Source organism: Coenobita brevimanus, chromosome 59 (genome assembly GCF_032717465.1).
Source record: "Coenobita brevimanus isolate Jiangsu-jjx chromosome 59, ASM3271746v2, whole genome shotgun sequence".
Classification (NCBI taxonomy): domain Eukaryota; kingdom Metazoa; phylum Arthropoda; class Malacostraca; order Decapoda; family Coenobitidae; genus Coenobita; species Coenobita brevimanus.
Window position 1 is genome coordinate 25,175,768 of NC_137012.1, and position 26,950 is coordinate 25,202,717.

Below are 26,950 nucleotides of genomic sequence, written 5' to 3' on the forward strand. Positions count from 1 at the left end.
ACATATTTTGATCCATGCCACCTACAGTATATTTTGACGTGCCTCCCTGCCAGAACACACACACACACACACACACACACACACACACAGCAGACGAGTCGGACGTATATCACTGAGCTCCACTCTGGAGATACCTAAGTTGTATCTGTTTATGGGTCAAGCTCGTTTAGGCTAATTTAAGTGATAATCCAACATAATAAAACAAGTTATAGCAAAAAAGTGTAACCAAAAGTAAGTAAACATCTTTAAATCAGTGTCCAGTAATGTGCTGAGTTTCCGTACGTCAGCTAGACAACGCAAGGCGAGTAGACAACAGAGTGATGCAACAACTGTAAGTAGAGATGGTCTTCTCTGTAAGATGGATTCTTATTTTGGAAAGGTGCTTTTAGAAGGTTGTAAGAGATGAGATAAAGGTAGAAAACAGGATGAAGACTTCTACCCAGACTTGGTTGAAAAGGGAACTTAAAATAAGCTAGTTGAAAAAGAACTGTAAATAGACTAGAGAGAACTTTTCAAATGGGAATCGATGAAATTAAGAAGGAGCTACGCAAACAGAAGGAAAAAATGAAGACTTGATAATGGAACTAAACAGGAAAGCCACAACAGTAGATGAAATATCAGCTGAGGTAAATTCACTGAGAACAAAGGCTAGTAAAGTGGGATATATTGTTGTCAGCCATGAGAGAATTATGGATGATTTCAGAAATGATATGGAAAAAATCAGGCAAGCAAGCAGTCTGATAGACCAAAATAGTAATATTGAAGAGAAAATAACACAGGTAAATGAAGCAATGAAGAAAGTCAAATTGGGGAAAGCCCCAGGAATTGATGGAGTGTGTGGTGAAATGCCAAAGCATGGGGGAGAGATAGTAGTAGAATGGATGTGGAAGATGTGCAGATTGGCCTGGGAGGAAGATAGAGTCTCAGAGGATTGGAAGTCAAGTATAACTATTCCCTTGTACAAAGGAAAAGGGGAAAAAGAAGTATGTGGTAATCGTAGGGGCATTTGTCTTCTTAGTGTAATAGGAAAAGTGTATGGTAGGATACTTATTGACAGAGTTAGGGAAATAACAGAGGAATTAGTTGGAGAAGAACAGGGGGGCTTTAGGAAGGGAAGAGGTTGTGTACATCAGATGTTCATTCTTAGATCCATAGTGGAAAAGTTTCTAGATAAGGGAAAGAAGTTGTATGTGGCTGTCATGGATTTGGAGAAAACATATGACAGGGTGGATAGACAAGGATTGTGGAAAGTATTAAGAATATATGGAGTAGATGGGAAGTTGTTGAATGCTGTGAAGAGTATGTACAATGGTGCTAAGGCTGCAGTGCGTGTGGTTGGTGAACCGAGTTAATTTTTCTCTTTAATGGTTTGGTTGAAACAGGGATGTGTCATGTCTCCATGGTTCTTCAATCTGTACATGGATTGGGTAATGAAAGAGGTACAAGGTAGGGCAGTGGATGTTGGAGTGGCCCTGGTGAGAGTGGGTAGTGTTTGGAAACTCCTTGTACTGTTGTTTGCAGATGATACTGTGTTGTTGAGTGAAAATGAAGGGGAGCTGCAAGGCTTGGTGGATGAGTTTTGGAGAGTGTGTAAGAAATGGAATTTAAAGGTGAATGTAGGGAAGTGTAAAGTGATGGTTAGGTTAGGTTAGGTTAGAACTTAGTTAGAACAAGTAGAACTGAGAGTAATTGTGGCATATTTGTACATTCCACCCAAAACAAACATTTGAGGAAGAGGCAATTATGAAGACCTGTCAGTGAGTACAATTCTGAGTTTAAGAGCGGTACTACACAGAATGGAAGAGAAATCTGAAAGAATTATATTAATTGGAGATTTTAATCTATCCATCCCTACATCGTCCAGTAAATATAAGTTGGAATACTCTAGATATAAGAAACCATGAAAGCTGCTGAGATCAAAAGCTCCTGGATCTTGTGCAGGAGTTTTTCCTACCACAGCATGTAAAGGAAAACACCAGAAAAAGAGGACTTGATGATTCATCAGTACTAGGTCTTATATTTACTAGGCAAGAAAATGATATTGACGGTACAGTATAATGTATCACTCTCCATTCAGCGAAAGCGACCATGCAGTATTATCTCTTCGAGATTCCGATGACGATTTTGATCGTCATTTCAAATCCAACCCCAGAGATTCTGATGACGCTTTTAATCGTCATTTTAAGAAACTTCTGTAAAATATTCACCATAAATCATACCACGTTGAGTACACCGCTTCCCGTCCGATCAGCGAAGTTAAGCAACGTTGGGTCTGGTTAGTACTTGGATGGGTGACCGCCTGGGAACATCAGATGCTGTTGGCATCCCTACGTGTCAAGTGGGGTTGGTGGAGGATTAGTGCCCCTCCCTGTAAAACAATTAACTCTAAGCCATTGGCCACCCCGTCTGGGATACATGGCGTCTGGTAATGAATGAATGAAAAAAATCATGTTTACGTGTCATAACAAAGAGACTCAAGCACGATGTCACAGAATGGTTGCTGTGTGTGTGGTGGGTACTGCACAGCTGGTCAGACTCATGTCTTTGTTTCTTTATCACTTTATTCATGGCGAATATTTTACTACAGGAAGGTGTAAAATTTTTGGTTTTTGCCTAACTTCAATTCGTCATTTTGACTTTATTTTCTTTGTTTTCCTTTTTTGAACATGCTACAAGAAAGTATTACTATTCAGCTTCAGAGTAACACCACAACCAGCATCCTATCATAAAAGTGTATTTACACTGACCAATCAAAGGAAAAGGTTGCAAAGCAAATATGCAGCCAAGACTAAAATAAAATTGTATCTCTTTCCTTTCGCTTTACCGCGCAATAAAATGCAAAAATTACCATAATCTATATATCGTAGTAAAGGTAATTTATTGAGTTTTGAACGGTTTAAACCAGATTTAGATATCTATATATATATTTTTTTCCAAATATTTTTCTACGACAAGGTATAAAATTTTTGTTTTTCGCCTATCTTCAGCTCGTCATTTTGGCATTTTATTTTCTTTGTTCTCCTCTTTTGAACATACTGTGATAAAGTACAACTATTCAGCTTTAAAGTGACACCAAAACCAGCATTCTATCTTCTATCTATCTATCTATTGCCAGACGCCTCAATCCCGTTTGGGGTGGCCACAAACAAATCGCCTCCAAGTCGCCCTGTCCCCCGCCATTTCACTGCCCTGCTCCCAACTCACCCCCCCCCCTCTCTCATATACCTCTCCACCCCATCCCTCCATCTCATCCTCAGCCTCCCCCTCCCTCTTCCCCCCTCCACCTCACTCACATTCACTCTCTTTGTCAGTCTTTCACCCTCCATCCTCTCCACATGGCCAAACCACCTCAGTGTGTTCCTCATAACGCTTCCTATCACATCCACATCCACACCACAACGCTCCTTTATATCCTCATTCGTCAGCCTGTCTCTCGATGTGACTCCACAGGCTCCTCTTAAATAACTCATTTCCACTGCTCTCACTCTTGACTTGTGTCCTTCCAACAACGTCCAAGCTTCACTTCCGTACGTTAGAGTTGGTATCACAATACTGTCATGTAGTAACTTTTTCACTTCCATGCTCACTTCCCTGTTCCTTATCACTGCTTTCAAGGAACCAGCAACCTTTCTTCCCTGCTGTACCTTTTCAAGCACTTCACCCTCCAAACCTCCATCCTTACTCATCACACTACTCAAATACTTAAACGTACTCACATTTTCCAATTCCTCACCATCCAACCTCGCTGTACATTCACTGACTTCACCTCTCTCAAAGACCATCACTTTATTCTTCCCTACATTCACCTTTAGGTTCCGTTTCTTACACACTCTCTCAAACTCATCCACCAAGCCTTGCAGCTCCCCTTCGTCTTCACTCAACAACACAGTATCATCTGCAAACAACAGTACAGGGAGTTTCCAAACACTATCCTCTCTCACCAGGGCCACTCCAACATCCACTACCCTACCTTGTACCTCTTTTATTACCCCATCCATGTACAGATTGAACAACCATGGAGACATGACACATCCCTGTTTCAAACCAACTTTCAAAGAGAAAAATTCACTTAGTTCACCATCCACACGCACTGCAGCCTTCGCACCATCGTACATACTCTTCACAGCATTCAACAACTTCCCATCTACTCCATATATTCTTAACACTTTCCACAATGCTTGTCTATCCACCCTGTCATATGCTTTCTCCAAATCCATGAAAGCCGCATACAACTTCTTTCCCTTCTCTAGAAACTTTTCCACTAAAGATCTAAGAATGAATATCTGATCTACACAACCTCTTCCCTTCCTAAAGCCTCCCTGTTCTTCTCCAACTAATTTCTCTGTTCTTTCTCTAACTCTGTCTATAAGTATCGTACCATACACTTTTCCTATTATACTAAGAAGACAAATGCCCCTATGATTACCACACACTTCTTTTTCCCCTTTTCCTTTGTACAAGGGAATAATTATACCTGACTTCCAATCCTCCGGGACTCTACCTTCCTCCCAGGCCAATCTGCACATCTTCCACATCCATTCTACTACTATCCCTCCCCCATGCTTCAGCATTTCACCACACACTCCATCAATTCCTGGGGCTTTCCCCGATTTAACTTTCTTCATTGCTTCCACAACTTCTATCCTACTGATTTCTTCCTGTCTTCTCACCTCCCTCCTTCTCCCAGCCATTCCCCAGCCACTTATACTCGCATTACTTCCATCCTCTACGTTCAACAATTCCTTAAAGTGTTCTCTCCATCTGCTCACTTTTTCTCCCTTCTCCACTAGTAATCTACCATTTTTTTCTTTCACTCCCCTGCTAACTTCACTTCCACCCTGTCTTACTCTTTTCACTTCTCTCCAGAACATTTTCTTACAGTCCCTCCACTTTACACTCAAATTCCTTCCAAATTCCTCATCCACTCTCTTCTTACTCTCTCTTACTAATCTTTTCACCTCTCTCTTCCTTTCCACATATAACTCTCTCTTCCGCGTCTCAACTTCTTCCACGCCCCTATTTCTCATCCATTCATTGTATGCTTTCTTCTTTTGTGCCACAGCCTGTTTCACCTCTTCAGTCCACCACGCTGTTCCTTGCACCCCCCTCCGTCTTCTCTTCCTTCCACACACCACATCACATGCTGCACATATTTCTTCTGTAAATATCTTACACATACCTTCCACGTCTCCCATCTGCTCCAATTCATATTTGCCCAATCGTTCCTCCACTTCTCTCTTATACTCTGCCTTTTTCTCATCCTCTTGTAACCTTTCCACTCTCCTTGCAACTACTCCTTCCTCTCGTCTTTCCCTTCTTCTATTCCTCCATCTTACTTGCATCCTAATTCTGGCCACCACCAAGTAGTGGTCAGAAAGTCCACTCCCCAACCTCTATACACTCTTGCATCCTTTACACATCTTCGCATCCTTTCATCCACACACACATAATCAATCATTGCCTTCCTTTCATTCAGTTCACCACCCACCCTTCTCATCACTCGCCATGTATACCTGTGGATCATTTTATGCCTGAAGAGGGTATTGGCTATCACCAACCCCCTCCCAGCACAAATGTCCACTAACGCACTCCCATTCTCATCTATCTCAGCAGGCACACCCCACTCACCAACTATTCCATCCACCTTCACATTACCAACTTTACCATTCATATCACCAATCAAAAACACTCTCTCATTCCTTCCAAACTTTTCCATGCACACTTCCACATTTGTCCAGAACTCTTCTCTCACTCTTCTAGCACGATCTTGCGTTGGCGCATACACACACACAATTGCCCACATTTGTATTCCAACTTTCAACTTTACCCACACAATCCTTGACCCAACTGATCCATACTTTCTTATGCTCTTCTTCCATCTTTTACTCACAACTATACACACTCCTTCCTTCGCCCTCTCATTCTCATCTACTCCTGCACATATACCCCATCCATACTCCCATTCTCTCACACTTTCACCTCTCCATTTTGTTTCAGTTATTCCGCATATATCCACTTTCGCATCCTCAAGCACCTGGACAATCTCTCTCTCTTTCACCTCATCATTCGCTCCTCTTACATTCCATGTACTCATTACCAAGTCCTTTGTCCGGTCCTGGGTCGTCATCGTTTGGTCAGTCCTTGTCCGAGGCTTCTTGTTTGTTTTTTTAGTTAGTTGTTTTCCGGGGAGGGGCACTAACCCTCCGCCAACCCTTTTAGTCGCCTTTTACGACAAGCAGGGATACTGGGGGAGTATTCTTGAAAACCCCCCTACCCCCAGGGGGGTAGTGTATTTTCACAGAGGGATGAAAGAAAAATATCGCACCACGAAGATGTGGGTCAGTTTGAGAGTGGCTGACCTAGTACAGACATAATGTACCCTGCCCAGAAACCTGATAGGGTTAAATTATAATTTCAGGATTGCATATGACATAGTTAACTGTAATGAGAGTTACAAAAAGAGCCTAATCTAAAAAAATTGCAACTACCATGACCAAAAGAAGTCTATCTATCTCTCTATAGCCCGACGCCCTAATCCCGCAAGGGGTGGCCGCAGACAAAATGCCTCCAAGTCGCTGTGTCACCCACCATTTGACTACCCTCCCCCAACTCACCCCCCCCTCCCTCATATACCTCTCAACTCCATCCCTCCACCTCATCCTCGGTCTACCCCTACCAAAAGAAGTACTTCTTAGAAATAGATTAGGAAGAGAAGCTTAGAGGTCAAGATTAATAATGTTATATATAGAAAATTCTGAGAATCTTGTGAAGTAGGAGTCCAAAATTACATCCTTCAGCACAAAGAAACAAATGAAAGTAAAGAAATTATTTATTACAGAATGTAAAAAAATGAAAAGAAAAAAATTGACTTGCCATGGAATAGATACAGAAGACACAATAGTTAGAGGGCATGTTGCAGCCACAAGCAGGCAAGAAACGTTTATACAAAAAAAACAAAGTTAAAGATAAAATACAGTCTGTTATGGATTAGGGGATCATCTGTACACAAGAGAAAGATATTTGTGAAGCACTAAATAAAAATTTCCAATCAGTTTTTACAAAAGAAAATAATTTTGAAAGAGACAATATGGAACATGCATGCCCACACATATTACCAGATGTACAAATATCAGAAAAAGAAGTACAGGAAGAGTTAAATAAATTAGACTAGGGAAAAGCAAATGATCCTGATGAAATATCAGATTGGGTGCTACATGAATGTGCAGAGTTAAGCAGACCATCATATTTAATATTCAAGGAGTCCTTAGATAAAAGTAAACCACCTATTATTTGGAAGAAAGCAAACATTGTTCCCCTATTCAAGAAAGGGAATAGACAGAATCCACTCAACTACTGACCAGTATCACTAACTAATGTTGTAAGATACTAGAAAAGCTGATAAGAAGAGTGTGGGTAAACCATCCAGAACACAATATAATAACAGAAAGGCAGTTCTGTTTTAGAAAGGGAAAATCATGTGTTACTAATCTATTAAGGTACTATGATAGAGTTGCAAAAACATTACAGAAAATAGAAGGAAGGGTGGACAGTATCTAAATATATTTAGAGTTCAAGAAAGCATTTGACAGAGTGCTGCACCAAAGACTTTATGGAAACTGTACCATCAAGGAGGAATCCAAGGCAGCCTTTACTGTTGGATGCAGGATTTTCTCAGAAAAAGGGAAAGGAGAACAGTACTTAGGGGAAATTACTCATCATGGAGGGAAATGACTAGCGGAGTTCTGTAGGGCTCAGTGCCAACACCAATTATGTTTTCAGTGTATAAAAATGACAGACTGTGACACTGAAAATGGAAGCTATCTAAATATGTTTGCTGATGATGCAAAAATACAAAGGAGAATGACTAACAGACTCATGCTGAGATCTAGAAGAAGAATTAAATAAACTTCATGAATGGACCAATAAATGGCTAATGGATTTTTATGTGGACAAGTGTCATGTAATTAAGTTTGGTAAAAGTGAGAAAAGACCAGACTGAGATTATAAGTTTGGAAGCACCCTACACATATCAGAAAGGGAGAAGGACCTTGGATTGTTTATTAGTAACAGACTATCCTCGGTTGACCACATCAGTGAGATTGTAATGGAACATGTATACACTGCTTGCTAATATGAGAATAGCATTCACACATAAAAATGAAGAGATGCTGAGAAAGTTAATAACATCATTCATCAGACCAACCCTGGAGTACGCACAAGTAGTCTGGAATCCTCGTCTCAAAAAACACATAGATAAGATTGAAAAGTACAAAGGGCCACTGCAGGATAGGTACTAGGCTTAAGAGATCTAAGCTGTGAAGAAAGATTAGAAAATTTGAATTTACCAACACTACAAGAGAGAAAGAAAAGAGGAGACATGATTTTGCTATATAAATGCATCTCAGAAAAAGAGAAAATAGACAAAAATGAGTATATAACCTACGGGGAAGGATCAGCAAGAGTACACTGCAAAAAGCTACATAAAAAGAGAGGCAAAAAAGATGTAAGGAAATTCAATTTCCCAAATAGGGCAGTTGATCAGTGGAATGCACTACCGAATGATATAGTGTGCCAAAAATTTGTTTGAATTTAAGGATATATACGATAAAAAAGGTTTAATACACGGGACAGTACGAGCTTGACTCATAGCTGTAAAAATACAATTAGATAAGAACACACACACACACAAGTGCTGTATATATCTGATAAAGTCTGTTAAAGAAATGTCAAGTCAGTATGGTGGTAAAATTTTTTGACCTGTTCATAGCATTAAGCATTGCATGCAGTTGGATGCAGTATGTTGTTTATAGAAGGAGAATGAAGCAAAAATATTTCTGTTACTAAATTTTGTACCATTACAGAAAATTTTTTAGTATCAGATGACCAGTATCCAGAATTTTTGCTTATCCAAATCACCATTTTTGTACAGATTTTCATTATACGACAGAGTATTCTTATGTATCCAAATCCCATAGATTGTAAGAATACCTGTACATTAGAGCTATCCAGTTTAGTCAAACCTTTTGGTGTGAAAAAATGTCCAACTGAGACCATGATAAAGTTTGTTTGCTGCCTGAGTGCTAACCTTAACATCTCCTGCTACACACACGGCTTTTTATTTATATAATCGGAGAGTGATGTGTTATTTCTACTGTAAGTGTTTATTGAGTGTTGTAATCGTTCTGTTCCAGGCACAGTATTGCACTTTCACCTTTCACTAAGAGTTGTATTACTTTTGTTGCAGGCACAGCATTGCACTTTCACCTTTCACAAAGAGTTGTATTATTTCTGTTGTAGGAACAGTATTGCATTTTCATTTTAACCAAGTTAATAAATTGACAGTTGTAATTTAGGAGGCTTGTTTGTTACCACCTTTCCAACTTTGCTTATTTCAGCATCACCTGCAACACAACTTGCTACATAGCTTTGTACGGTTATGTATGGACCACGAAGTGTTTTGTTATTTCTATCCCTTTGTGTTCCTATAGCCAGACTCATTACTCCTGTAAGAGGTGGCCACAAATAGATTGCCTCCATGTCACTCTCTTCCCCACTATTTCGCTGCCTTCTCCCCAACTTACACCCCCCTTTCTCGTATACCCTTCTGCGCCATCCCTCCATTTCATCCTCAGTCTCCCCATCCCTCTTGTCCCTTCCACATCACTCACATACACTTTCCGCAGTAGTCTCTCACTCTCCATCCTTTCCACATGGCCAAACCACCTCAGTGTCTTTCTCCCAGACATATTCTGTTACATCCACTTGTACACCACAATGGTCTTTCACTTCCTTGTTTGTCAGTCTGTTTCTCCATGTAACCCCACATGCTCCTCTCAGGTAACTCATTTCCACTGCTCTCACTCATGATTTGTGTCCTTCCAACAAGGTCCAAGCTTCATTTCCATACTTTAGAGTAGGGATCACAATACTGTATTGTCATGCATTGATTTTTTTTTTTTTTTTTTTTTTTTTTTTTTTTTTTGTCACTGCTTTCAATGAACCAGCAATCTTTCTTCCCAGTTGAACCTTTTCAAGCACTTTATCCTCTAAACTTCCATCCTTACTCATCACACAACCCAAGTACTGTACTGTACCTAAATGCACTCATTTTCCATTTCCTCACTATCAACCCTCACTGTACATTCAGTGACATCTTTTCTTTCAAAGACCACTACTTTACTCTTCCATACATTCATCTTTAGATTCAGTTTCTTACATATATACTCTTTCAGGCTCTTCTCCAAGCCTTTCAGTTCCCCTTCGTCCTCACTTAACAATACTGTACAGTATCATCTGCAAACAACACAACAGGAAGTATCCAAATGCTGCCATCTCTCATTAGGGCCACTGCATCATCCACTGTCCTACCTTGTATATCTTATAACTCCATCCATATACAGATTGAACAAGTGTGGTGAAATGACACATCTCTGTTTCAGTCCAACATTCAGATTGAAGAATTCCTCAGTTCGCCATCCACAGACACTGAAGCCCTAGCACCCTCATACATTCTCTGCGAGGTATTCAATAGCCTCCCATATACTCCATGTATTCTTAGTATTTTCGACAGTCCTTGTCTATCCGCTGTGTTATGTGCTTTCTTCACATCCATGATGGCAGCATACAACTTCTTTCCATTTCGTTTTGTTTTTGAAGGCTCCAACACACTTGCATGCATTGGCATTGGTCACATAGTGGCAGCTCTCCATGCTGCTCAGTCTCTGGCAGCTTCCCTATTCAGTTCCTTATCCCTGAGGTTACACCCGATGACCTCGTTCCAGGTTTTTTTCAATTTTCCTCTTGCAGCCCTACCCCTAACATTAACACTTCTCATTATCTGCACCAAGTTATCATCCCCCATCCATTCCACATGCCCAAACCATCTCAATCTACCTTTCCTCATCACAGTGCTAATACACTCCAATCCCATCCTACCCCTCAACTCTTCCATTGTAAACCTAGCCCCCCTAGGCCGTGCGTTCAAGGATGCATTGCACATCCACATAATTGCTGTTATTTCTGTACATTTGAGCCTGTGAATATCCTCTTCCTTTATTGCCCATGTCACAGTATCATACAGCATTACACATGTAACACATGCTGCATACAAAAAATCCCTTAGCATGAAGGGAGAGACCTTTCAATGTCAGGAGAGGCAGTAGCTCCCTGAACTTCATCCTACCACTTTTCACCCTAGTCACAGAGCTAGCTCCATCCCCACCTCCAGCATATAACATGTCTACCAAAACAAACTCTTCCACACACTCGAGACTCTCCAGCAAGTTCAATCCTTTCACGCTGACATTCTCCACATGCTCTAATCGACACACCGCACATGTGAAATTAGCATCGTCTCACAGTCAGCCTCTAATACCACTACATCTCCTATAGACCCACTTATTACAAACACTGCACAGGATGGAATTACTTCCCATGCCCTTGTGGCAAATCGCACTTGGCCACTGTCCCTCTTCATTGATAGTATCCCCGCCAGCCCTAAATATGGGTACTATAATTTTCTGTTTTTATCTTTATTTACTCTTAAGCCCTTATACCCCATACCATCTCTCCACTTCCTAAATCTTTCCTCTGTCTTCCTTTCATTCTCTGCAGTCAGCAGGAAACCATCAGCATACAACATCTCCCACGGGAGTCCGTTTCTGAAGTCAGGTGAGAGGGTTTCAAGTACCATGATGAACAACAAAGGGCTCAAGACTGACCCCTGATGCACACAAAAATTCATCGCTCAAATCTCGATTCACGCTGACGTGGATGCGGGCACCCACATACATGGCCATAACCACCCTAACCAGCCACTCCTTGATCCTGCACTTTCTCATCGTCCACTTCACCGTCTCTCTAGGGACTTTGTCAAAGGTCTTTTCCAGATCAACAAAAACAAAGTCTATCTATCAGTCTATACCCTGACGCCCTAATCCCGCAAAGGGTGGCCACAGACAAAACCCCTCCAAGTCGCTCTGTCACCCACCATTTGACTACCCTCCCCCCCCAGCTTACTCCTTCCTCGCTCATATACCTCTCAACTCCATCCCTCCACCTCATCCTCGGTCTTCCCCTCCCTCTCCCTCCCTCCACTGCACCTACATACACCCCCTTAGTCAGTCTTTCATTCTTCATTCTCTCCACATGTCCAAACCACCTCAGTGTATTTCTCCTAATTTTCTCGACCACATCCACATCCACCTCATAACATGCCTTCACTTCTTCATTCGTCAACCTGTTCCTTCGTGTCACTCCACATGCTCCTCTCAGGTGACTCATTTCCACTACTCTCACTTTTGACTTGTTCCCCTCTAGCAAGTACAGATCCCTTTTCTTTCCTGTATATTTTTCCTGAATCTGTCAAACAGCAAATATGGCATTAATGACCCATTTGCCTTGCATAAACCCAAAATGCATCTCATCAATATTCACTTTTTATCTAATCGTACCTGCTAGAACTCTCTCCATTTACCTACTTTATGCCTCCATATTTTCCTCTTTCCAGGGCATCACCCCTCCCCCTGTACACATTTACAATTACGCTCTTCAGCCAGTCATCTGGGACAACACACTTGTATATAATTGTATTGATCAAGTCTGACTGACCCCTCTCCTGTTTCTCTTGAGACTTTCAGCATTTCAGCAGTCAACCCAGACACACCTGCTGCCTTCCTCACCTGCATCCTGCCTATTGTCTTGCCCACTGTAAGAGCATCAATCAAAGACCAAGGGCTGGAGTCTGGATCCACTGACTCCAAACCTTCCTTGTCCCAGTCAAACTCCTCATTCAGCAACCAGTATTAATGCTCTCTCCATCCATCCATCCATCCCCACTGTTCACCACTACCTTTCCTTCATCATTCTTCACACACTGCTCACCTATGATATCCCATTCTCCCTGTTCATCAGATGTACACCTTAAATATCATGTTCTTCCTTTCCACACTACATTATCATATAAAAGTCCCTGAGACTCAGACTTTGCCTTATAATCCTCTTTTCTAGCCATACACTTGGCAACCGTGTATTTCTCTTTGTTACCATCCTTTTTCCATTCCTGAAAAAGCCTTCATTTCTCCTTTACTGCGGTGTCTACACCTTCATCTCACCACCAAGTTACTTTATGTCTTAGGGGGGGGAGGGGGGCCTCTTGTCCATCCACATATTGAATCCATAACTCTCAAGAGGTTGTTCTTGAGGGGTCTGGACTGTTCATTAACACTTTTGTTAATGTCTTCCTGTTCAGCTGTGTCTCTACTTGCTGTAGAAGGCATCCCTTACTGCTTTGTTTTTCAACTTCCATAGGTCCATAGGTCTTCATTTTGATCACCTGCTCCTTAAGCAGCATGTCACATATCAATAACTTGTGTTGCTGCATACACTTCTCACTCCCTATAATTTTAACATCTCTCACTAACCTCCTATGAGTCCTCCTGACCAGGAAATTGTCTGTTTGGCTGCTTTTCCCCCAGCCTCGTATGTAATCAACCTACTGTCTCTTTTCCTAAAATGTTTGTCGCACACAATCATATTTATTGCCTCCCCAAACTTGAGTATCCTTTCCCCCTCTTCATTTCTTGTACTATATGCACATCCCTCATTTACTTCTTCATATCCTTGAACTGGTTCACCTACAAGACCATTTAAGTCCCCTCCCAAAACTAAAATCTCATCATCTCCCATACCACTAACCACACAAATTAAGTAATCCCAGAATCTTTCTGTCTCTGCCTCATCCAATCCTGCCTGTGGAGCATACACCAATATAAGTGCAAACGTTATCCCATTGAACAAAATATTCACTACTATTATTGTTTCATTGACTTCTTTAACATTCATGACATATTCCATCCATTTCTCTTTAACTCCTTCGTGCCCAGGACGTATGTGTTTCCGTTTGCAAATTGCTCAGTAATGCCGTCCATAACGTATCCGTTTACATCCCTTAACATCAGTATGTATTGGGGTGTGGTTTATTGGCCTATATTCATTCTCTGAGCCTGGCATACCTCACTGGGAAAGAAAAGTAAGCTCCACCCACTAACCAATAACAGCCCTGACAATTGATGTCATCTGAAACGTCACTGCTCACCATAGAGTTTTATTGGCTTCTACTTTGTACTCGGCTCTCAGGTTGTGCTTGGCACTAATGGAGGTGGGATTACATTGATGGTCATATTTGTGTATTGCCATATTGGGAATATATTGTGATTTTTGTGATTGTTTTCAGGAATACATAGCCATGTCAGACAGTAGTGACGAATATTCTGATGCATCGTATGTGTCAGGGGAGTCCAGCAAGGATGATAGTACTGACTGTGAGTTTTAATTAAGTGATAATGAATTATGGAGGGAAGATGACCTGATTGAGGAGAGTGAGTGGAGGTTTCTGGTGGACATTTTTGCAGACCAACGGCCAGACGCCATTCCCGCCTTCAGTGACGGTGCTGCTCAGGATGCTACCCCTGGGGCTGCTTTTAGTCATTTTCTTGATGACGAAGTGATGTCAAAATTGTGTTCATGGGTGAATGAGAGTGCTGATGTATATTTGGCTGTGAATCCTAGTAAAAGTAAAGTACTTGGCCTAAAATGGAGACTAGTTACAACTGATGAAATGGATGTTTTCATAGGACTGTTGATGGTGATGGGGGTGTTACAGTACCCAGAGATGCACATGTACTGGTCTCACAGTGTGTGTTATGGAGACCCCCAAATATTTTGTGGTGATTTGATGAGCAGGAACAGATTTCTTTCAGTTTTGAAGTTCATGTGGTTTTCCTCTGCCGCGACTGAAGAAAAATGACCAAACCACCAGGATTGAACCCTTTTTAGAGCTACTGAGGGAGAGATGTCAGTCACTGATGCAACCAGGAAAGCATGTTGCAATTGATGAGGCACTAATTTTGTGGAAGGGACATCTTTCATTTAGACAGTTCATAAAAAAGAGAGCATGTTTCGGCATCAAAGTGTTTGTACTGTGTCCCTCTGGTTATGTGTGTGATGGCTATTCCTGGAATTTTGAAATCTGCTATGGCAAGGGAGAGTTCAAAGTAGAAGACCCTGTAGCAAAAAACTTTACCATATCAGAAGATATTGTTGTGCGCCTCATGAAGGATTTATTGGACTGTGGTCGACATATTGTGACAGATAACTGGTATACCAGTCTCCGACTTAGTGATTACATGCTAACATGTAACACCATAATGACTGGGGTAGTGAGAAGTGGTAGAGGGCCTCCCAAGAGCTTTATGACAATGAAGTTAGAGAGGCATCAATCGGTGTTTGTGAAACAAGGAAATACACTCATTGTGAAGTACCTAGACAAAAAAGAAGTTACAGTACTTGCCACAAAATATACAGCTGGCATGGTTGAGAAATATAAGACATACTGGAGAAAAAAACTGTGTTCTACAATAAACCCTTGCATATTGAGAAATACTGTAGTAGAATGGGAAGCGTAGATATGGCTGACCACTTGCTGGAGCCATAAGCCTTTCAAAAGAAGAGCCTTGCCTGGTTCAAGAAATTCAAAATTCACTTCAATTTTCGCATTCTCCTAAATTCATTCATTGTGTACAGAAATGGCTCTCGGTACAAAGGGGAATTTCTTCAGTACATAAAGGATGTCAGTCAGCAGTGGTTGTGTGAGCATAGTTGTGGTGCCGAGGCTGTCATCAGGCAGGAGGAGGCCATGGAAATGAAAAGACCTATGAAAGCATTCAAAGTAAAAGAACAGTGTCATGTCTGGGTCCGCCATGAAAAGTCGGGGAAACAAAAGAGATGCTGAGTGTGCACCAAGAAGGAAAAGAAGAGAAAGGACACTGTCTACTACTGCCCTGGGTGCCCTGGGGATCCAGGTCTGTGTTCCATGGACCACTTTAGGATGTGGCACACTGGAATGACAGAGGAATCACAGCCAGGGCCAAGTGGTGTGTCACAACAGCCAAGAAAAAACTAGAACACCCTAACACTTACTTCATCAAGCCCTTCCACCGTACCCCCCGCACTTGCAGTAAGATGTATGCATGTAATGAATATACATGTCATATGTATTGCATTTATAAGGAAAGGGAACACAATGACACTTTACTGAAGTCAAAACAAATGCTATATTTTCTGTTCAGTATTCTTTATGCGCGTTTATGGTCGGGAGGTTGGGATGGGCAGGCTACATGATGCCCTGCAGCATGGGTGTGAAAGGTTTAACCAACACACCCACACCACCATATCCATCTGCCCTACCCTGCCAAGACAGCAGTCCCTCTCGGCAATCATGCTGACTGATCATTCCCTATACCTGACTTCTTGCACACATCTCACATCCACCCACCTCCTGCTCAGTGCCTCAGCTACTTTCTTCGCTCAGCCCATCAAACTTCCCACATTCCATGATGCCACTCTGATCCCCTTGGGTGATTTAGTTTCCTCAGGCTTGCTTTGATTTTTTTTCTTTTTTGTCATAATCGGTAATAAATAATGGGGAGAGACATACCACAGCCCCCACCCCCAAACAAAGTCCCAGTTCCAGGCATGGGATCTGGAATCCATAGCCCACCAGCTGTGACCAATGGCTGTGGTAGTGGCCTCGAGGCATCCTGCCAGGACAGGTACAGACACACCCTCCAAGCACACCTTGGCAGTGTAACTACTTCACCATTATTCATCCATTGATAGGGCAGCGTCATGGAGCACTACTCCCAGGTTCAGGCCCCTGTCTGTTGGGCGCAAGCAGCAGCCTGGAAACTGTAATGCCCTGTACTCATCTCTAGAGACTTGTCCACTAAACACCTTAGGGTGAATCTCTGATCTACACAACCTCATCCCTTTCTGAAACCTCCCTGTTCTCCAACAAATTTCTCTCTTATATTCCAAACTCTGTCAATAAGTATCCTACCTTATACTTTACCTATTACACCATGAAGATGAATAACTATATGACTGCCACACACACTTTTTTCCCCCATTCCTTTGTACAGGGGAATAATTATACAGTACCTTCCAATCTTCCAGGACTCTGTCTTCCTCCCAGGACAATCCGCACATCTTCCGTATCCATTCTGCTGCTGACTCTCCTTGTGCTTCAGCATTTCACCACACACTCCATCAGTTTCTGGGGCTTTCCCCATTTTGACTTTCTCCATTGCATCCACTACTTCCATCTTTCATTCTCTTCTTCCCCTCTCATCTCGTTCCATTTCCCAGATATTCCCCAGTTACTAATACGTGCATTACTTTCATTCTGTATGTTTAACAATTCCTTAAAATGTTTTTTCCATATGTACACATTTTGTCCCTTTTCCATCAGTAATCTGCTATTTTTATCTTTCACTTTCCTACTACCTTCTTTTTCACCATGTCTTAACTTCGTTCCAAAACATTTTCTTCCATTCTCTCCACTTTACACTCAGATTCCTTCCAAACTCCTCATCCACACTTTTCTTACTTTCTCTTACTAATCTTTTCACTTCTCTCTCCTCTCCTCCACTTATAACTCTCTATTCCATATGTCAGCTTCCTCCCTGCCTCCGCATCTAACCACTCACTATATGCCTTCTTCTTTTGCACCACATCTTGTCTCGCCTCTTCATTCCACCATGCTGTTCTTTGCACCCTCTTTCATCTGCTCTTCACCCCACACATCACTCTCCTCTCCTCCACTTATAACTCTCTATTCCATATGTCAGCTTCCTCCCTGCCTCCGCATCTAACCACTCACTATATGCCTTCTTCTTTTGCACCACATCTTGTCTCGCCTCTTCATTCCACCATGCTGTTCTTTGCACCCTCTTTCATCTGCTCTTCACCCCACACATCACTTCACATGTAGCACAGGTATCTTCTTTGAATACCATGCATGCACCTTCCACCTCCTCCACCTGCACCGAATCATATCTACTAGTCGCTCCTCAACTTTTCTCATATTCTGCCCCCTCCCCTCCCCCCCCCTTTTTTTTTCCCCATCCTCCTGCAGCTTTTCTACCCTCTTTGTATGGACTACTTCCTCCTGCACTTCTGTCCACGTGCTCATCCAGCGCATTTGTCCCTTGACTCTCACCGCCACCAAGTGGTGGTCAGTGAATCCACATCCCCAACCTCTGTATGCTCTCACATGCAGCACATATCATCTCATTCCCTCACCCACACTCCCATAATCAGTCACTGTCTTTCATTCATCCAGCTCACCATCCACCCTTCTCATCTCCCACCATGGAATTGGCTGTCACCAGTCCCCTCTTGGCACAGATGTCCTCTAGAGCACTACCATTCTCATCCACTTCTGCAGGCATACCTCACTCACCAACTATGCCATCCGCCTTCGCATTCCTTACTTTTCCATTCATATTCTCCAATCAGAAACACACTGTCACTCCTCGCAAACTTTTCCATGCTTGCTTCCACATTTGCCCAGAACTCTTCTGTCACTCTGCACGCATGATCTTCTGTTGACACACATGCATACACAGTCACCCACGTTTGTATTCCTACTCTTAGTCCTACCCACACAATCCTTGAACCAACTGATCCATATTCTCTCATGTTATCCTCCCATCTCTTGCACCCAACCATACAAACACCCTCCTTTGCCCTCTCATTCTCACCTATTTCTACACTTATACCCAATCCATATTGTCAATCCCTTACACTCTCGCCTCTTCATTTAGTCTTAGGCAATCCGCATATGTCCACTATTGCATCTCAGCCACCTGAACGATATCTCTCTCATTCACCTCATCATTTGCACTCATCACATTCCAAGTTTCCTTTCTCTTGGTGCCCCTTGTCTGGTACTTGGTCATCATTTGTGGGTTTGTTCGGGTCCGAGGCATTTTGTTTGTCTTTTTAGCTAGTTTTTCTCCAGGGAGGAGCGGTAACCCTCTGTCAACCCACTTGTTGACGCATAGGAAACGTAGGGTTGGTTCTATGATTACCACATTGCATATTGAATGATTTTCTGGCATTCAGGAAATCATTATGCATATCACTCAATGTTGAGTCACCCTAGGGTTGCCCTACAGTGAGTGAGTGGATGATGGGTGCCACTCCCCCCCCCCCTTTTTTTTTTTTTTTTTTTTAATACTGTACTGTATATTGTACAGTACTGTCCCTCTTCACCAAGTTAATCAGCTGACAATCAAAGTTTAGGAGACTTACTTCTGTAACGCTACTGCCACCATACTCATGATTGTCGCCTGCTGCACACCCCACCACATGTCTTGTTATGTTTTTATTTAGACTGTGAAATACTGTGTCATTTCCATTTCAGTCATTGTGTTTAATGAGTATAATATGACCAAATAGGTACGTAGGGAGGTTGACTAAGTCACACAAGAATAATCTTCTATGGCCACTTGACATAACTTCATAGAACCCATGTCAAAATGTTGCTGTCGCCCTTAAAAAATGAAGGACTTTTCTTGACAAGTCTTTTGCTTTCAGAACAGCTTTTATACAGTGTGACCTGTTGCCAGACAGCTTAGTAAAATATTCACTGGCAGCCTTCAGTAATTTTCAGTGGGTCATCTGTGATCCTTCAGTATTTCTTGCACTTTCATAATTGTTCATTCCTTCAGAAACTACAGTAATCTTTTCTCCAGTCTGGAAGTTAATATGCCCAGTTATGATAGTAGGGGGATAATAAAAGCTGGCATAGCAAGGCAGACAGAACAAGAAAAAAGGGCTCCACATTGCAGGATTATGAAACTTCCACCTATGACTGGGTGGTTATTGATTTTTCAGTTTGAAATTGAACTTCTGTCTGTCATGAATGCAGTGTTTCCAATGTATAATGACTCACGTACCCATACCTGCATGTGGTGTGAAGTGAAAAAATAATCAAGTTGTGGTACTCAACAATTTTTGTTATACAGTGCTCGTCAGAAGTATGGGGCGCCCTGCGTCCCTCCTGAGAAACAAACCTTTCAACATTGAAAAAACATATAAATAATGCATTTTATTTACCCTTAGTGCTTCGTAGGGTAGCCTTTACGTTTCTTCACGGACCTGAGACGTCTTGGAAGTGAAAGGGCGAGGCTCCTGAGGTGCTGGAGGGGTATTTTGTCCCAGGAGTCACGAATGGCGGCTTCCAGCTTAGGCAGAGAGCTCACGTCCTTCCCTTGGAGACTCTTCTTTACGAGGTACCAGAGGTTTTCAATCGGGTTGAGGTCTGGGCTATTTCCTGGCCAGTCTGTCATGAATGATACCTCGCAGTCACGAAGCCAATTGGTGACCGATTTGGCCTTGTGAGCAGGTGCACCGTCCTGCTGAAACACTCGTGCACCTGTTAGCTCGAAGGAGTCTGGTAAATGATCACACAGAAGCTCCAGGTAAACATCCTGATTCACTCTGAGGTTCTTGGGAAGTACAACAAGCTTCCCCAAACCCTTCCCTGAAAAACAACCCCATACCATGAGTGAATCAGGATGTTTAACTGTGCTTTCTACATACCGTGGGTCAAGTGGGTCACTACCTTTGCATGCTCCTCTGTTACAGGTAACACTAAACGTTGCCTCATCAGACCACAACACTGACAACCATTGCTCCTCACCCCAATTTAGATATTTATTAGCAAAGGCAAGCCTACGAATTCTCTGGCTGCTAGAGAGAAGAGGCTTTTTCACAGGCCTGTGACTTGTGTAACCAAGCTCATGCACCCTACGAGACACTGTTCTCACTGACACCTCACCAAACACTTCTGGGTTGCTCTCCTTAATTTTCCTTGCACTCACACAAGGATTAAACTCCACTGCACGTTTTAAAACATTAACAGACCTTGGGGAAGTTTTCCTAGGCCTACCAGACCTCGGTTTCTTTGTGGGAACTTCACCACTGTTTTCCTCCCGAAACCGCGCACACCAACGACGCACTGTCGATCGTCCCACACCAACCAATTCACTAATTTCCTTTGTCTGGTGGCCTGCCTCCTTTAGAGCAATGATCTGGGATATGATTTCACTCGATAGTTCACGGATAGGTGCCATAACAAAGTTTTGAAGGCCAAAACACTGCGGGACACTCGGTAAAAAATGGCGCAATTTGAGAGGGACACTCGGCGGAGTTCCTCTCTCTCAGGCAGCCCGTGGGCAACTGAGGCGGGAACCAACCAGCGCGTCAGAAGGCCTCAGGCTACCGTGACGTCATGCTCGGAGCTCAAACTTGTGGCTCAATTCTTACCCCCAAAAATGGGGTGATTCTTTTTGGGCCATAAGTATTGCGCGCCCGGCGGACATCGCTGAATACTTCTGACGAGCACTGTATGTTTAAGTCTATGGTTTGTTTTTGCTATTTTTTATTTTCCTCCCTGATATAATTATTATGCCTATGAAGTTTGAATGGAGGAAAAATGTTGATGGCCATGGTTCATGAAGGGCCTGACAGTTTTTAATCTGCAAGAAAAATTGGAAGGTCTGAGACACTGGTAGATGAAAAACTATTGCCAGTGTATATTTTGCAAAATTGGCTGGCAGCATGCCAGTCATAAAAATCCTGTACTGAAGCAAAGGATTGGATGATTAAATACTAGAGGTCAAATTAGCCGAATCATACTGTAATATTTTTATTTAATTCTCCATATATATCATGGATTGCTTTGTGTAATGAACAGGTCAACAAGGTCTGCCATACTGACTCCATGATTTTTTTTATTTCCACGTCTGTTAAATCTAGGCAGCCATACACAGTAATATACCAGTACAGTGTTTTGGTAAATTATGTTCATTCCTTTAATCAAATTTATCCCTTCGCAGAGCCTCTTATACGTAGGGTTGCCATACGTCCGGATTTTCCAGGACATGTCATACATTCAGGTGTAAAATCTTCGTCTGGAAGGAATTTTTAAAATTCTCCAAAAGTCCAGAATTTCAGCTTCCATCACTTTTTCTCGAAAAATTTAATGTACCATTAAACTCTATAATGCCGAGAGAGAGAGAGAGAGACCTTAGTTTTCGTCAGGAGGTAAGTGTTTCCAACCTGACTGGTTTAGTGCTAGCAGCTAGCTAAAATGTCCTGCCTTTTCCTCCTGTTCAGCCACAAGCTTTTTTTTTTTTTTTTTTTTTTAAGTGCCGTTATAGCCATAAAATAAATGGTATGTGGACACAATTATTGGCTTAGTTTTCATTTTTACACTGTAGCATTTGTTATTCTTATGATCTTATACTGCATCCAAGGCGCTATAGCATTTTTCAGTCATAAACTGCCATTTCTGTACCTTGCCTGTTGTCCATTACATTGTAAAAAGATTAAAGATCGTGGTACAGTACAACAGTACTGGTACATATATATATATATATATATATATATATATATATATATATATATATATACTGTGTATATATGTATATATATACCAGTATAAATATCAAGGTTTCATAATGCCAATGGTCCAAAGAGTATGTTGAGAGGGAAGACATGGGTTTCAGCAGAGGCATCCTGTATTTTGACTGTTAGGATATGGCAACCCTACTAATAGTAGATATTATAAAATGATATACAGTATTCATTGATGTGAGGTTATACGGTACAGTACTGTGTTGAAGTTACAACTGTTAGTCATTCATTTAGCCACAGATAAACAAAGTCTTCAGTTGTTGAAAAATATTTTAAAACAGGTACAAACTAACACCAAAGATACAAACAAGCTACAGATATTACGATAGTGTGAGTTTCAGATATATTTATGTGGTGTGGCTGGGGAAAAAAAAATAAAAAAAATAAAAAACACTGATATAAGCAGAATATGGCACTCAAAGATTCAGAGAAAGTTGTAGATGTGAACAAAAAGATTACAGATACAGTCATTGACAGACTGATAAAGTGTACCTCATAAACAGTCAGAGTGTTATTAAATTGAAAGATATAGAGTAAAGCCACATGTATAAACAGAAGATTAAATACAAGCACATAAACTGACAGAATCCACAGACAGGTTAGATAAACCTCTAAACACCCATTCTCTTCCCTGGCCCACCCAACGTTCGGGTCATAAGGCCGAGGACCCCAGCATTTCCAGCGAGCGCCGGTCTCAGTTCCTCCGCTCGTACAAGATAAAGAAAAAAGTGCAAACCGAAGATGAGCCGCAGGTTATTGTCTTCGTCTTCCTGTGTTATTATGTTTCCCATTTTGCTATTGCCCTATTTTTTTCTCCTTTGTAGTTATATTTTCCCCTACCATTTTCCTCTCAGTTGTCTTTATTGAACTGTCATGAGCAAAATTTCACTGACAGTCGCCCTCCAGCTTTGTATCATGCCTTCTGTACTTCATAATCATTGTGAAACTCCAGAGAGTGTCCTTCTATCTCAAATTTTCATTGTTGTGTCATTTATATTGCTATTGAATAAAAATATTTTGTAAAAAAAACATCCATCAGCACAGCCAGCTGAGAAGCGCCACCATACATTTGGTCATGACAGTACAGCTGTGGCATATGTTTCCATCTCATATATTCCACTTCTTTATTGTCTTCTTACTTTTAGTTTTCTTGTCTTATTTTTTCCTAGTTTCATTTTATTTTTTGCTCCATCCATTCTCCTTCCCTCACTCTCTCAGTGTGCCTTTGTATCATAGCATTTAGTTATCTTCATTTACTACCCTTCATTCTTCATTTGTTTTTACTGATACTTCAGGGTTCTTCCTCCTTTTGTTTCCTTTATCACTGTGTTCTCTGATTATAGAATGAGTTTATATCACTAATGACATTTCTGTCAAGACACTTGTGGCTATACTGTATTTTGACAATATGTTAAGACCCCATGATGTTGTTCTTGAATGTGCTGGGAGGCAGGTGAAGAAATGGAACAGCTAGAATTTGACACAGTGTTAGAGGATAATGAGATACGGGTCTCAGACATTTGTGTTGCCTACTCCACTTTGCTTTTTTTTTATTCTCTGTAGTTGCAATTTCAAGTTACACTTTGTAATATAAATTAGTTTATTCATTCATCAGTCATCATAATCCATTTTCCCTTGTTTAATTGGGGTGGGAAGAGTAGGGGTGGATAAATATTAGGGGCAAATGGAACACCCAGGTTCTGTACACATGTTCTGTCCTCCATTGTCATAGGTGGTAAGAGGTATGATAATGCATGCAGCAAATTAAGCATATCATACTCTCAAGTGAGGGTTAAAATAGGAGTGGGGTGAATTTACAAGTGTAGCTAATATGTATTCCTTTGTCAAATTAAATTGTAAGATTTATTTATTCTATGCAACTCTTCCATAAAATTGTTTTTTCATGTAAAAAAATTGCAATTTGTTAGTTTGTCAGTTGCCCCATGGAGCTTCAGAGCACCAGGGCTAATTTGTTCATCAGATATGTTTATATTTATCTGTCTGTCTATCTCTCTATCTATCTACGGTATCTGTGCCTATAGCCAGACACCTTAATCCCATAAGGGTTGGTCACAAACAAGTCGCCTCCATGTTGTCCTGTCCCCTGCCATTATGCTGCTCTCCCCACAACTCGCACCCCTTTGCTCATATAGCTCTCCACTCCATCACTCCCTCTCATCCTTGGTCTCCTCCTCCCCCTCCTCCCCTCCACCTCACTCACATACACTTTCCTTGTTAGTCTCTCATGCTCCATCCTCTTGACAAGGCCAAACCACCTCAATATATTTCTCCCAATGCTTTCTGTCACATCCATTTGCACACCACAATGCTCCTTCATTTCCTCATTTGTTAGTCAGTCACTCCATGTAACTACACATGCTCTTGCCAGACAACTAATTTTGACTACTCTCATTTGTGATTTGTTTCCTTTCAACAAGGTTCAGGCTTTACCTCTATAATTTAGAGTTGGTATCACTGTACTATCATACAGCAACTTTTTTACGTCCATGCTCACATCCCTATTTCTTATTACTGCTTTCAAAGAATGAGCAACCTTTCTTCCCTGTTGTACCCTTTCAAGCACTTCATCCTCTAAACTTCCATCCTTAGTCATCACACTACCCAAGTACTTAAATGCACTCACATTTTCCATTTCCTGACCTTCCAGCCTCACTGTACATTTAGTTACTTCATTTCTCTCGAAGACCACAGCATTGTTTATCCGTACATTCACCTTTACATTTTGTTTCACACATACTCTCTCAAAACACATTCACCTTTACATTTCGTTTCTCTAATGTTCTCCCAAACATATTCACCAAGCCTTGCATTTCCCCTTTGTTTTCATCTACAAATACAGTGTCATCTGCAAACAACAAAACAGGAAGGTTCCAGATGCTGCCTTCTCTCATTAGGGCTGCTTCAGCATCCACTGCTGTACCTTATATTTCTTTTATAACCCCATCCATATACAGATTGAACAACCATGAAGACATGATACCGCTGTTTTAATCCAGCATTGAAATCGAAACATTCACTCGGCTCAAATAACTAGACACTTGCCATAACCACGTGTAGATCACGCACCTCTGAAAAGTTTGGCCTCATAAGATCGTTCAATATGATCTTATCCTCTAACCGCCGGGTGTCGTTGTGGACTGATGCAAAAGAGGTGGCAGTAGGCTGCCAAGTGTTGGTAGGAACCACAGTCATTTTCGCAGCACAGTTTGAAGTGACACCCACTTGATCTCATTACCAGTGGTTCAGGAGTGACTCCTCCCACCCAAGGCAAGCATACCTCGGTTGTCTCTGTGAATTTGCCAGGTGCAGGACGATTTTTTTTTTTAAACCTCTTGTCTTCTTATGTTCCCGCCTCACATGGACACCTTGCCTCTTCCACCCATGCCAGGTATCTTTCCAAGGATACTAGGAAAAGATCCAGTGATAGTGACATAGGGCTTGTCCTGGATGCCACTGTGTCTAGTTTATCTAGTAATGGAGAAGTTGTCACGTTGAGAGCGAAGACAAAATCGGGGCCATGTGCAAACGTACGAACACATCCAGCTTCACATGCCAAAAATTGCTCCTCTTCATCACGCCCTTACTCATCAACGCGACTACCTACAGACCTGAGAATACTTTCTTTCGCAAGAAGAAGAGTTGTTGAGAAATATGGTCTTTAATTTGTTTCCTAACAGCACTAGTTTCTGAGATATTAAGGTATGAAACCTAAATATTTTAGGAAAAATGCCTGTAGTGGAAGAATAACCGCGCTATAAATAGCCTGGCGTGGAGGGATCATCGAGAACTTTTAGTTCCAATGAACATTTCTTCAGGCCTCTGATCTCTTGGTTGGCTGATGATAACAAGGCTTTAGGCCTTCTGGTCAGCTATTTTAACCAGGTTAAGTATGGTACCTGTGACCATCAACAAAGGCTTCAGTCTCTTCATTAGCCACTTGAACCAGGAAAGTTCCTAAGGATGTCCTGCTGCAACCTAAACAGTGGGAGCATTTCTTGATGGATAGTCTTGACTCTCATCACCCATCTCTTCTCTTGCGAACATGCACTTCTTGGAAAACTATTGAGGCTTCTTGCTTAGACCTTTCCCAGGACTGAGTTGAACTATGAAAGCATTCACTTAGAGTGGAGTTTTTTCTGAGAACCATAAGCTGTCATGATTTCAAGTAAATATGGGCTTATAAATCTTCTCACATCCCCAGTTGATAAGATCCTCAGCTGAAGGGACATGCAGATTGACCTTGGAATTTTTATGAGGTCTCACTGCCGTATCACCAAAATCTCTTCCTTCTTAGATCTTGTGTATCTGCTTCACACCAAAGGTGCTCTAACACACATATCCTCTCTGCATAAGATTTAAGTCAGGATGTTGTCATGATGTGCATGGCAAGTGTCTCATCACTGCATTAGTGATGATGCTCCTTACTTCAGGTATCTGGTTCCTCAGTAACCTCAAACTCCAAGCAATTTGTTCAGACCCAAACTTGGGGTGGTTCTTCACTTTGATGAGGTATGTTTTAGAGTCATAGTTAAAACAGAACTTCATGAGGACCTCAGACATGACCTTAACACCTCTCCCTTCATACTGTGTTCCTCCTTTAGTT

General features: G+C 41.6%; 1 protein-coding gene and 1 pseudogene across 1 annotated transcript in view; both read left to right on the plus strand.

Moving 5' to 3' along the window:
- Positions 1 to 26,950, plus strand: part of LOC145402931 (uncharacterized) — a 224,655-nt gene that overhangs the window by 62,689 nt on the left and 135,016 nt on the right. Inside the window, exon 6 of the mRNA XM_080274826.1 lies at positions 22,986 to 23,078. Coding sequence (XP_080130952.1) covers positions 22,986 to 23,078 — 93 coding nt within the window. The remainder of the gene's footprint in view (positions 1 to 22,985; positions 23,079 to 26,950) is intronic.
- On the plus strand, positions 2,206 to 2,324 carry LOC145402983 (5S ribosomal RNA; annotated as a pseudogene).